Genomic DNA, 12,826 nt, shown 5'->3' on the forward strand with positions numbered 1-12,826 from the left:
AAGTCCATGGGCAGTATTGCTGAGGGATCCGAACAGCCTACAAATGTCTATGGTGGGGTAGAGTCTCAGATGCTGCGTGTTCAGCGCCTGCAGGGGAGACATATGCGAACAATGAACCTCAACCTCTCAAAACTGGCAAAACACATGTGCTTGTAGCAGAGGGGAATCGGGACATCAACAAGACCTGTGTTGAGTTTACGTCATGTTTACAAATTATGTAAATTTACTTTGTCAAGTGCTCATGTGAATTAAACATTTGCACTCCAGAATATGTTGTGATGGCTCATTCTTACCTGGCTCTGAAGTAGGCATGGGCGAATTTTGCGGATCTCGCGTTCGCGAATTTTGCGGATTTGCGGATTCGCAATCCGCAAAATCCGCGAATTCCCGCGAATTTGCGGATTTTTTTTTTTTTGTGTTCGCCCGTGTTTCTGCCAGTTCGCGAGGGTTTTTACAATTTCGCAATTTGCGAACTTACCTGTCGGGTCGCAAGTTTTGCGAACTTGTTGTTTCTACATGTCCAGCCTGTTTGGGACACTCTTCTTCATCACTGCCACTCTCTGTCACCACTGCCACTCTCTGACTACTCATGCCACCCTCTGGCCCACCCATGCCACCCTCTGTTTCATCACCACACCCTCTGGTTGTCCAGTGTACATTATTTTCGGCAAAGCAAAGCACACCTTCCCTGCCTCAAGTGACCTGAATTAATTTGGGGCTGATTAATGTGTCACAGAATATTTTTTTAGCTGGCACCTGCTTCCTTAGTGCGCCCTGATTAGTGATCTTTTGCACTTGCTAAGTGCTTTCATTGTTGCAAAATTAGTTACAACACCTGCCCTGCCCCAACTGACAATAATGAATTAGGGGCTAATTAATGTGTCACTGAAAGAATTTAAAGTTCCAGCCTGGCACCTGCTTGTCTGCTCCTTTAGCTGTAAATCAGGACCTTTGTGGCATACAGTTAAGGTCAGAGCAGGGTCACACAATAGTTGCAAGCAGGCAACCGAATTCTGGAGGGCCCCCTCAGGAAGCAATACAAAGAATCGTTACAAATCATGAGGTTGACCTTTTGCACCTGCTCATTGCTTTTGCTTTTGCTGAAATCGTTTTGCGGTTTTTTTCGCGCTATTCGCGGGGCGCGGCGTCGTGCGAAACCGACCGCGGAAGCCGCCAATTCGTGCGAATGAGCATTTTATTTTTTTGCGGCTTGTTGTTTCGCGAGTTTTTTTGCAGTATTCGCGAGCCGCTTGCAGCGCAACACGCGAATTTACCCCAAGGTCGAGTACGGGCGCGGCCATTTTGTTTGCGTGACGTATTTCCGTTTCCGCCCGCTATGTATAATCTCGCGCAGTAAGCGCATTGCGAGTAGAGGTTCGCACGAGATCGCGCGGGAAATCTAGAGGTTCGCACGAGATCGCGAGGAAAATCTCGCGCGAACTGACTTTCGCGCTCGGAAACGGGCGCCGGCCATCTTGTTTTTCATTCATTTCCTGTGTCTGGGCATGGTGTTTAATCCTCTTGATATCTTTCCCATCCTTTGCTTGTTTTCAGTTTTTTTTTTACGATTTTGCTTCTTATCTATCCCTCTCTTTTCCTAGCTGTATATTTTTGTCTTTTCTGCTATTTTTCTTTACTTTTAAACTACTTTTGTAAACTCTTTTCTTTTCTTCTTCCCTATCCTATTCTTTCTTAATTTTCTACTTCTTCCTACCTTACCTGCCCAGACCATGGTCAAGCCAGGCGCCGTGAAGCTGCCCAGGCACTTGAGGGCCGCAGCGGCGGCGGGGAGTAGTGCTGGACCCAGTGGCAGGACAGCAGGCGTGAGATCGAGGGGGGAGCAGGTGACGCGCCGGGAGATATTCAGCCCGGAGGAAGTGGGCGCGCTGGTCTACTTCGTCCAGCGCCGCCTGCCCAGGACCATCGCGGGAGGCGGCAGGATCGCGGCCGGCGGCTATAACATGCGGGAGCGCCGGAAGCGGTGGGAGAAGGTGTGCTGGGCCATATCCCACCTCTACGGGGTCCAGCGCACCTACAGCCAGGTCACCCATCGCTGGACGGACCTCCTGGACCGCGAGCGCGACCTGCTGGACCAGCTCGGCTTGGAGATCCCCGGGCTTGGTGAGTAGTAGTAGCCATTGGCATTTAATCACTCACTACTATGATGTTTTCTCCTGCTCTGTGTTGTTGTATTGCAAATATTTGTTTTTTACATGGAGCAAGCCAATAATGCCGCTGATGACGATTACATTGTAGTTAAATTATATTTCAAAATCTTCTGTGCATTTCAGGTGCACTGCTCTCCTTCTCAGTGGGGTTGCTACTATGCTTATTTGTTTTCTATTTCGTGGTCTCATTGGCCTGAGTAACTATTATGTATGAGTGTACTTAACAGAACTGCGTAATGCTAGACACTAGGGGGCAGATTACATTTACAAGCCCCTTGCGCCACGTTTACGTTGCCTTGCGTGACGCAACAGCGGCGTAAACGTGCCGCATCCCTGCAAGTCATTTACAGCATGACGCATCTAGGGAGATGCGTCACGTTATAAAGCCATGGGCCTGCACCACAATGGGTGCGTTCCTAGTACGCAGGGTGGGCGGTCCAGCGGCTGTGCGCCTCGCAAAATTGCCTGCGTGAAATCTACAAGATTTAACGCAGGCACTTCTGCGACGCTGCTACGTCAATTCAATTCCTTATGTCTGCTCGAAGCAGGCGAAAGGACTGACACAGCATGTAAAGTATTGGGTGGCCCTGAGCATTACTGGAGTTGCATTGCGTTGGCGACGTGACTCCAGCGATGCGCCGCTCTTACGTGACGAGATGCGTCACGCAAGTGCCTACCCTTGCGCCAGGGCGCGCCGCATTGTAAATGAGGCACATCTGCCGTGTCGCAAGGGTAGTTTTGCGTGACGCATTTGATCTGGCGCATCTCTGGAGATGCGCCAGAACGCGTAAGTAAGTATGCCCCTAAGGGGCAGAATTGCAATTACCGTCGCATCCCTGCAAAGTAGCAGGGATGCGCCATTAATTGTGCGGCCCGCTACCACCACCAAACATGGTGCGCCGTATTTGCAATGCGGCTCCCCATGGGCCCAAAACGTCACCGAAGCTTTACTGCTGGAGTTGCGTCGCAACGATGGCGCAGCTCCATCAATGCTCTGGGGTACCCTATCTCCCCAATGCTGGGTCAAGCCGTACGTCTGCTTCAAGCAGGTGCAGGGTTTGTGTGACGCATCATTGTCCTAAAGGTGACTGATTGATATTTTGTAGATTTCCCTCAGCCACTATTAGGATGTGTTCCAGCGCAGGAATGCCCTCCCTTGCGCCGGAACGCCCCCTGATGGCGCAGGGCTTTATAACGGGATGCATCTCCCAAATGCGTCACGTTGTTATAATATTATACGCCGCACCATGGCGCCCTTTTTTGTTTAGCTGCTGCGTCACAAAAGTCACGCAAGAACGGCGCAAAAGAGCCGCAAGGGCTTAAATCTGCCCCTTCCTTTGTAACCCTGACAATAAGAAAAATAGTGGCGGTGGATTGATAGTTTGACTATTTAAATGACTGGTAATGTAGCAGGCAACTGTTAGTGTTGTCACTGATCTGACTGAAATCACAATGGAGTTTGTCTGTCACTTTGCGTCTTGCCTGCGGACTGCTGCCTGCCAGTCCTAGGTGAACGTTTCAGTACTTTGTTTAGTGAGTTACGTGACTTTCGAAGTCACAGGTCCGCAAATAAATAAAAAGTAACCATAATCAATATAATTTCGCGGAAATATTTTGTTATTGTTCTTTTGAAATGTTTGATTTGGTTGACATTGACAAGCAACAATCATCCATGTTTTCTGTTCTTTCTTTCATGTTGTACGTCAGCTCCCCCCAGGGGCGAGAGGAGGACACAGGAGCAGCAGGCGGCGGATGCTGTTCATCAACAGGGCCAGGATCGGGCAGGCGAGGGCTCCTCTGCTGGCCCCAGTAAGTTTTCATTTTAGACTAGTACCTATTTTTCCTAGCGTTCCTCATTTGAATTTTTTCAAAATTGTCTTTGCTCTTCTTGTAGACTGTATCTAAATTCTTATCCTGCCTCTACTATGACTCCCTGTGGTATTACTAGATTATTCTTATTAGTCTGTCTGTGTAGCTAACTAAGATTGCACGGTTGGCGAAACTCCCATGATTCTAGTCAGCAATAGCTCTATCAACTTAGTGCAGTCCTCTGGGATTGTCCATAATGTCTTTTGAAGTGTTCTATCTGGACTCATGCTTGCAAAAATTGCAAAACCTTTCGTTCAGTCACTCTAGTCTGGAGGACCAAAAAACACAGATTGTATTTAAATTTAAAAGCTTTATTAAAAGTAAACACATTTATTAAAATGAAGTCATAATAAAACTAAACGTTTAACTGATAATGGAAAAGTGGTTAGTGCTGACGATTAATTGAAGACATTTCTTGTGGTCGAGCCGAGCTCTCACCTGGTTTCAACTTGATCTTGTTGTTAGAAGTCCATCTTCTGTCTGTGTGGAGAAAAATGGTGCGTGTTAAAAAATCAGCCTTCATCAGTTGTGCCAAAAAGTGCAGCAAGACAACCTTCCCTGGAAAAAGGGACATTTTTTTTAACTTTAACGTAGACAGTCACAAATTACATTGTTTTCACATGTCTTCATTCCTAGACCAAATACTAGTGACTAGTGAGTGCTTTATTCTAAGATTCTTAAATGTACTTTGTAGGTGGAACATCTGGTGGCGGGGCCAGTGTGGTGGTGGTGCTCGACACGGAGGCGGAGGGCAATTCATCATCAGGGGAGGAGGCGGCGGCGCCGGATGTGAGAGTTGAGACGGTGGTGGCGGCCAGAGGTAAGCTCTTATATATTCCTTACTTATTGAGATTGAAGACTAGCTGGGAAGGCAAGAATATGAGATGCATGGCTGGGTGAATGATGAAGCAATGATGGGTGGAAGGACAACAGCCTGGGTGGGTGACACAGAAACTGTATGTGTCCATATACCTGGATCATGCTACTATCTGACTCTTAGATAGCATATGTGTATCTAGAGCAGGGGTACTCCTAGTACGGCCCGCGGGCCGGTGGTGGCCCGGCAAGCCTTCGTTGGCGGTGCGCTGACCTTGCAGACAATCACTGCTCCCCCGGCCCCCACAGAGCAGAGGCTTTTTTGTATTTCACCTGTTAGCGCCCCTGCATCTCCACTCTGACAATCACTGCTCCCCCGGCCCCCACAGAGCAGAGTGGAGATGCAAGGCCACAAAGAGGTGAAATAGAACTAAGCCTCTGCTCTGTGGGGCCGGGCAAGCAGTGATTGTCAGGGTGGAGAAGCAGGGGCGCTAAAACAAACAAAGCCTCAATAATATGTTAATGGTCTTTTAAAGACCTGTTAAGTACTTTGGTGTTGTTGTCTGTGTGTGCGCGTTGAGGAAGCGGTCTCAACCCGGGCTGAAGGCTGACACAGATAGACACACACACAGTGAGATGACAGAGGGAGAGGGAGGGCAGGAGGGAGAGAGAGATGGAGGGAGGGCAGGAGGGACAGCAGGAGGGAGAGAGATGTATGTAAATGCTGGGTCTGGTGGCTCAGTGGATGAGGGCATCTGCTGCAGGGACCTGTGTGCAACCTCATGGTCACAAGTTATCGTTTTGCTTTAGCCCCGCCCCCTCTGACTCCGCCCCCACCAGTGCGGCCCTCGGCCCCAAACTACACTGTAAATGTAGCCCCTGAGAGAAAGTTTGTGAGTACCCATGATCTAGAGAGAGTAGACGGTCAGTGGATGAACTAAGTGTAACTTTGAAGAGCATGTAACACTAACACTGCACCCGCACGTCCGTTCCAGTGTAGGAAAGGCAAGGAAAAGAACTTTTAATTTTGTCCAAATACTACCATAAATAGTAGCAGTAGTTTGTATTGCAAGCACTGCATAGATCCGGTTATTATGGTGGCCACTCCCTACCTCTCTTAATAAGTTTAGTAGTACTCAGTCATTCATGTGTGGGTGTATCACTGCCTGTCACTCAATAAAAAGCAAAGCACCTAAAGTCATCCCATATATAAGCAAAAACATCCCATGTGAAGTGATAGATAATCAGATTATTTATCTTCTTCAATTTTCCATTTCTAGTACTCATTTCCACTGTAGGGTGAAAGTTAAATTAATTAAGCAGTAGCCCTTGAGTTGTAACAGAGTATTCTCAGTGCCACCCGTAATAGAAAAGTAAGAGATTCACCACCTGCATGTACTGGACGGGTACAGTAACGCAACGGCAACGCAAGTCTAGGTCACTCCTCATGGCGTGCGTCTCTTTTTCTCGGGTGCAAGTTTACCGCGCTGGCATTATGCCGGCTTGCAGAAAATAACGTACCAATTTTCCAAAACAAGAGACAAGAAGAAGAATAAGACTGGTGTACTTTCATAGTCGACTCCAATGGAAGTCCACAGTGCTCATAGAATTTGTTCCTTAAACTCCCACTAATGTTAGAGCAAGGATGAAGAAGTGTGAGGTTAGATAGATACTGGCCTCAATAGTTATGTAATGCGCTTGCAAGTTGCTAGTTGTACTGCAGCACACATTTCTGCTGAATGATTGAGTTAATCTTAAAGAGCATTGGTTACAGACTATGTCTTTCTTTCTTCATATAGGTTCTCCTTCCAAACGAACAAGGAGGAAGGAGCTGGCTAGAGCGGCCCGGCAACGGAGAATCGAGGCCACTGTTGCGGAATATCGGCGGCTGGTGGCCCTGGAGGACGTGGAAAGTGTGCGGTCGACAACAACGACAACGTCGTCCTCCGTGGCCTCACCGGCTGCCACCGTGACCCAGCACAGTGGTCCACCGAGACTGAGCCGGGCTGCCAAAGGCAAACGCCACCGCCGAGCAGCAAGGCCAACAGCTGCTTCTCACAGGCCTTGCACCTGCAAGGCAGTGAAGGCACGCCTGCGCCGCACCACCCTGATGGTGTCCCGCCTTCAGCAGGAGCTCGCCTTGCTCCGCGAGGAGCATGATGCCCTGGCCCAAAAAGTGAACAGCATCCACCCATAGTGTCCCTTGCCCCTTTTTTAGAGACTTTTGGGGGGTGGGAATTGGGAGTTGGGTTTTTGGGGACTTTTGAAGGACAATCGTTGGGGTTAGGGAGGGTCTTGCGGGAGATTATTTTGTTAGGGATATAAATATACTTTTTCAAACTTTATCTGAGCATACCTGTTTTTTACTGCTTGCCTGGTGGGTGGGGGTTTAACGTTGACTGTTTTCCTGAAAGTTTAGTTCCATTTTCTTCCTTTAAGTGTAAATGCCCAAATGTTTTCAACACTAAGTGCCTCTCACAGACTAAGTGAAGTGAATCCAAGAGTCCTAGGACTTTAGTAGTACTACCTTCAGGCTCTCGTCTCTCGTACTAATACTCCATTATACCCCCAAACCACCAAACGCTTATCTTACCTGTAATTTGTGTTTGAAAGTAGGGCTAGGCCCAGGGCTGGCTCCACGGGAAACACCGAATAACGTTGGCAATCTTGGTCGGATAAAATTTCCTCATAGCGGTGGTAGTAGTGGTGTGACACAGTGGCAGTTGCATGCCTATGAAAAAAAAGAAAATGAAATCTGGTTTGTCCTCCTGAGCAATTCAACGGTACAACTGAGAATATAGCAGGTGACAGAAGTACAGTAGAGCAGTGCCACATTGTAGCCTAACAAATGGTAAAGTATAACTACTAATTCGGTTGAAGTTCTTTCACATTAGCAATGGTTCTTTGTCAAGCAGAGTAAGAATATATCATCGACAACTGTGGAAAGAAAGAATGCGACAGTACAGGGCCTGTGTGGAATTATTGATAACTATATTCAACATAAGGTCTCTGTAGCCAGATACCCGAGAGCCTTGCTGGTCACTATAAATCCATTCACAACAACACTCAATGGGGTTGGTCTGGAAGGTGTCACGTTTACTCCCCGTGATCCAGTCGATGCAAATATGGTTCCACCTCCAAATGTCACCAACACCCAGAAGTGTAAACACAGGGTGTTCGAGGCATTAGGCGAGGGAGAAAAATAACAAACTAAAATAAAAAATGTGGGATGGGTAAAGGTAGGGTCAGCAGGGAAAGGATACCTGTAAGAGAAGACAAGACAGGCATCAGTGAAGTGATGTCCTAACATACAAGGGTACTCTCATATAGTCTCACTAAATAGTCTGCAAGTCTCCCGCCTACTCATGGGAAATGTAGTTTCATAGTACGGTAGGCGCTTAGGGGCTGCGTAACCTGACAGAAGGTATAGTAGATAGAAAAGGAGAAATTGCTTTTTTTCTAGGTGTCCCCTCACTCACCAGGGTTGCCCCTTGGTGACATGCTTCATCATTGGGGCCATCCCAGTCCTCTACGGCCTGGGGCGTGCTGCGACTTGCGAATTACGTAGGAGCACTTACAAATGACTATGTGTGGTGCAGATAGTGGAGTGGACTAAGTGATGTGTTAAGGGATCAATGTAGAAGCCGAGAGAGAGCAAAGAAATGCAGTCACAGTCAGAGAAAAAGGCAAGGGATACTGTATCTATGTGGTTGTAGTGGTCCTGTTGGAAGTGGTAAGTAAGTTGCCCGCAGAAAAAAAATCCTCCTATTAGCGGCACTCCTCCATTGCAGCCGACGCTTCGTCCACCGATGTTGGTCACCAGAAGACACCCTGTCCACTGCCTGCCTGATGCTGAATTGTGGCTCGCTACTGTGAAGCCTGACTCCATCCTTTTTTCCCCATTGCAGAGACTGAAACCCGGCCTGTAATTATTCAACGAAAAACAGGAAGTGATATAATATTACAACACCACTGATAAATAAATATAAGGTATGTAGGCTGTGGAGTGCAAAAAGTCACAATTTGTTTTTCCTAGTAGACAGACAGTACAATGTTTTTGAAAGTGCGTACTCTGAGTCACCTTTTGAAGGATAAGTAAGTATGGGCAAATTAATGTAGCGGATCTTGCCCCTCAAGCTAGGTGTACTGTAAACTGTGTTTTAGAACAAAAATAGATCTTCCTAGCAGTGCTCCCACCCAAAAAACGAGGCCTAGCAGAAAACTGGAGACAAAACTTACTTTGAAAGTAAAAGTAGGCCGAAGTACCCTAATTACCCATTACCCCCCGTGGATTGTATTCAAACCACTTGCAAGCAACCAAGCAAAAGTAGCCATAGCCAGCATCGCTCCAAGACTCGAAATCCCCCCCACTCAAACACATGCAATAGAAATACTGCTAACCCTAACGAACCCTAAGTTAAGAATAGTGGCAAAGGCTTTCTTTAACTATGCCAAATCCCCCCTTTCCCACCATGGATTTTCTTCAAATGACTTGCAACCAAAATTACACATTCTCACGAGTGCTCTAAGACCCCAGAACTCAGTTTGAAAAATCTAGAACACCCCGATACACATGCAATCCTGCTGCTAGGGCTAACCCTAACGAACCCTAAGTTACAAAAAGTGCCAAAACTAAAGGCTTTTCCGCGCGGATTTTGTCCCAACCACTTCTACCCGGTATTAGACCTTCCCAGGAATGCCCCAAGACCCGGCAACCCACCCGCCAAGAAGCATAACACCCCCAAACAGGCCAAAAGCAAAATCTCATACTTGCAATATTTCTGGGCCTTCGGTCCAAACGCGCTGCGTAGCTAGGCCATAAGTCGGGGTTGGCACGACGGATTTCCTGAAAAGCAAATGCAATCAAGATTAGAGTGTCCCAGCAGTGCTCCCAGACCACGAAACTCACCCGCAAACACCAGCAAGCCCCCCAAACAGGCCCCCGAAAACGCTACATAGAGCAAAATGTCTGAAATAGCCCAAAAAAAATCGGCCTGGATTTTGTCCCAACCACTTCTACCCGGTATTAGACCTTCCCAGGAATGCCCCAAGACCCGGCAACCCACCCGCCAAGAAGCATAACACCCCCAAACAGGCCAAAAGCAAAATCTCATACTTGCAATATTTCTGGGCCTTCGGTCCAAACGCGCTGCGTAGCTAGGCCATAAGTCGGGGTTGGCACGACGGATTTCCTGAAAAGCAAATGCAATCAAGATTAGAGTGTCCCAGCAGTGCTCCCAGACCACGAAACTCACCCGCAAACACCAGCAAGCCCCCCAAACAGGCCCCCGAAAACGCTACATAGAGCAAAATGTCTGAAATAGCCCAAAAAAAATCGGCCTGGATTTTGTCCCAACCACTTCTACCCGGTATTAGACCTTCCCAGGAATGCCCCAAGACCCGGCAACCCACCCGCCAAGAAGCATAACACCCCCAAACAGGCCAAAAGCAAAATCTCATACTTGCAATATTTCTGGGCCTTCGGTCCAAACGCGCTGCGTAGCTAGGCCATAAGTCGGGGTTGGCACGACGGATTTCCTGAAAAGCAAATGCAATCAAGATTAGAGTGTCCCAGCAATGCTCTCAGACCATGAAACTCACCCACAAACAGACGGAACCCCCCCTAAGAGCACCTCAAAGGCAAGCAAGTCATCAAAAACACAAAAAAAATTCCGCCTGGGATTTGGTCCAAAACACTTTTATCCGGTATTAGAGCTTCCCAGCAATGGCCCCAGAGCCGTCAACCCAGGAGAAAACGAGTAGAAGACCCCCAAACAGCCAAAGAGCAAAAGTACAAAAATGGGGACTTAGTCACTTTTTCACAAATTTCCCAAATCACTCCGCGCGCGCTCTGCAGCTAGGCCCTAAGTCCCCTCAGCCACCATGGATTTGCTTCAAACCTCTTGCAAAGTAAAGTATATATAGCCAGCAGTGCTCCCACACCACGAAACTCACCCGCAAACACCAGGAAGCCCCCCAAACAGGCCCCCGAAAACGCTACATAGAGCAAAATGTCAGAAATAGCCCAAAAAAAAATCGGCCTGGATTTTGTCCCAACCACTTCTACCCGGTATTAGACCTTCCCAGGAATGCCCCAAGACCCGGCAACCCACCCGCCAAGAAGCATAACACCCCCAAACAGGCCAAAAGCAAAATCTCATACTTGCAATATTTCTGGGCCTTCGGTCCAAACGCGCTGCGTAGCTAGGCCATAAGTCGGGGTTGGCACGACGGATTTCCTGAAAAGCAAATGCAATCAAGATTAGAGTGTCCCAGCAGTGCTCCCAGACCACGAAACTCACCCGCAAACACCAGCAAGCCCCCCAAACAGGCCCCCGAAAACGCTACATAGAGCAAAATGTCTGAAATAGCCCAAAAAAAATCGGCCTGGATTTTGTCCCAACCACTTCTACCCGGTATTAGACCTTCCCAGGAATGCCCCAAGACCCGGCAACCCACCCGCCAAGAAGCATAACACCCCCAAACAGGCCAAAAGCAAAATCTCATACTTGCAATATTTCTGGGCCTTCGGTCCAAACGCGCTGCGTAGCTAGGCCATAAGTCGGGGTTGGCACGACGGATTTCCTGAAAAGCAAATGCAATCAAGATTAGAGTGTCCCAGCAGTGCTCCCAGACCACGAAACTCACCCGCAAACACCAGCAAGCCCCCCAAACAGGCCCCCGAAAACGCTACATAGAGCAAAATGTCTGAAATAGCCCAAAAAAAATCGGCCTGGATTTTGTCCCAACCACTTCTACCCGGTATTAGACCTTCCCAGGAATGCCCCAAGACCCGGCAACCCACCCGCCAAGAAGCATAACACCCCCAAACAGGCCAAAAGCAAAATCTCATACTTGCAATATTTCTGGGCCTTCGGTCCAAACGCGCTGCGTAGCTAGGCCATAAGTCGGGGTTGGCACGACGGATTTCCTGAAAAGCAAATGCAATCAAGATTAGAGTGTCCCAGCAATGCTCTCAGACCATGAAACTCACCCACAAACAGACGGAACCCCCCCTAAGAGCACCTCAAAGGCAAGCAAGTCATCAAAAACACAAAAAAATTCCGCCTCGGATTTGGCACAAACCACTTTTAGTGCTTCCCAGCAATGGCCCCAGACCCGTCAACTCACCTGCAAAGAGGTAGAACAACACCCCCACAAGTGCTGAGTCTTTCTTCATTGGGCGTAAACCAGCCCTCTGCTTTGATGGAAATAGGAGTCTGGAGGAGGAGGATAGAGGAGCATGTTCTTCTGAACTTGTGAACCTGAGGAATGCAGACTGCGGCACCTTCAAATAAATTAGCAAACAAGTGAAGACAGTTCTGCTGATAGGCTTGTCTTTGTGATAATCTGATTAAAGTTTGAATTATATTAACTGTGCACAACAAAGAAAGACAGACACACAGGAATAAAAGTGAATAAGGATGAAAAAGAAAGTTATTGATTCGTTGTCTCATTTTCAGGGCTCGAAGTCGGAATCACGGTCCAGGAATAAGAATAAGGCTTCGTCATCATACTCTGCGAATTCAGCCCGGGTGAGGTCAGTGCCACCTGACAGAGTAGAAATTCCCTCATCTATGGTGCTGGCCACCTCCTCTTCATCCGGCACGCTCTCTCGTACTCTTATATCTGGTGGTATGAGGTGCTGATTCATCTTGATCATTGTTAACCTCTCCACATTTTTGGGCGAGAGGCGGCTCCGTTTGGGAGTTACAATCCCACCAGCCGCACTGAAAACCCGTTCAGAAGACACACTTGCGAGTGGGCAAGACAAGTAGTTTAAAGCCAGGTTGGTGAGCTGTGGCCACAATTCTTTTTTCCCATGCCAATACGCCAATGGGTCAGAATTAACATAGACCTCTGTGGAGTCATTCAGATAGTCCTTCACCATCGACTCAAGGTCCTCCTCCAAGGTTCCTCCACTTTGCGTAGCTCTTGCTGTGCCTCTGGCCTTTTGAGAACCAAACCCACGC

At 48.0% G+C, this 12,826-nt stretch overlaps 1 protein-coding gene across 2 annotated transcripts; it reads left to right on the top strand.

The window, feature by feature from the left end:
* The first annotated feature begins 3,878 nt into the window (after nt 1-3,878).
* On the top strand, nt 3,879-7,583 carry LOC147662053 (uncharacterized). 2 transcript variants are annotated; one of them, XR_015305989.1, is made up of 3 exons: nt 3,879-3,977; nt 4,732-4,857; nt 6,653-7,583. XR_015305989.1 is itself a non-coding variant. In XM_086951146.1 (2 exons), exons 1-2 carry the CDS (start codon nt 4,719-4,721, stop codon nt 7,048-7,050), a joined length of 537 nt encoding a protein of 178 aa, XP_086807272.1. In that variant the 5' UTR covers nt 4,703-4,718; the 3' UTR covers nt 7,051-7,583. The 2 variants fall into 2 exon arrangements, 1 of the variants encoding a protein (XP_086807272.1); XM_086951146.1 differs by lacking the exon at nt 3,879-3,977 and having other exon boundaries at nt 4,703-4,857.
* The last annotated feature ends 5,243 nt before the right edge of the window (nt 7,584-12,826 follow it).

This window comes from Lissotriton vulgaris, unplaced genomic scaffold, assembly GCF_964263255.1.
Source record: "Lissotriton vulgaris unplaced genomic scaffold, aLisVul1.2 SCAFFOLD_416, whole genome shotgun sequence".
NCBI lineage: Eukaryota > Metazoa > Chordata > Amphibia > Caudata > Salamandridae > Lissotriton > Lissotriton vulgaris.

Coding starts and splice junctions, on each gene's coding strand:
- LOC147662053 (XM_086951146.1), top strand. CDS start 4,719: ATGTACTTTGTAGGTGGAACATCTGGTGGCGGGGCCAGTGTGGTGGTG. Junction 4,858..6,652: donor GACGGTGGTGGCGGCCAGAG/GTAAGCTCTTAT, acceptor TTCTTCATATAG/GTTCTCCTTCCAAACGAACA.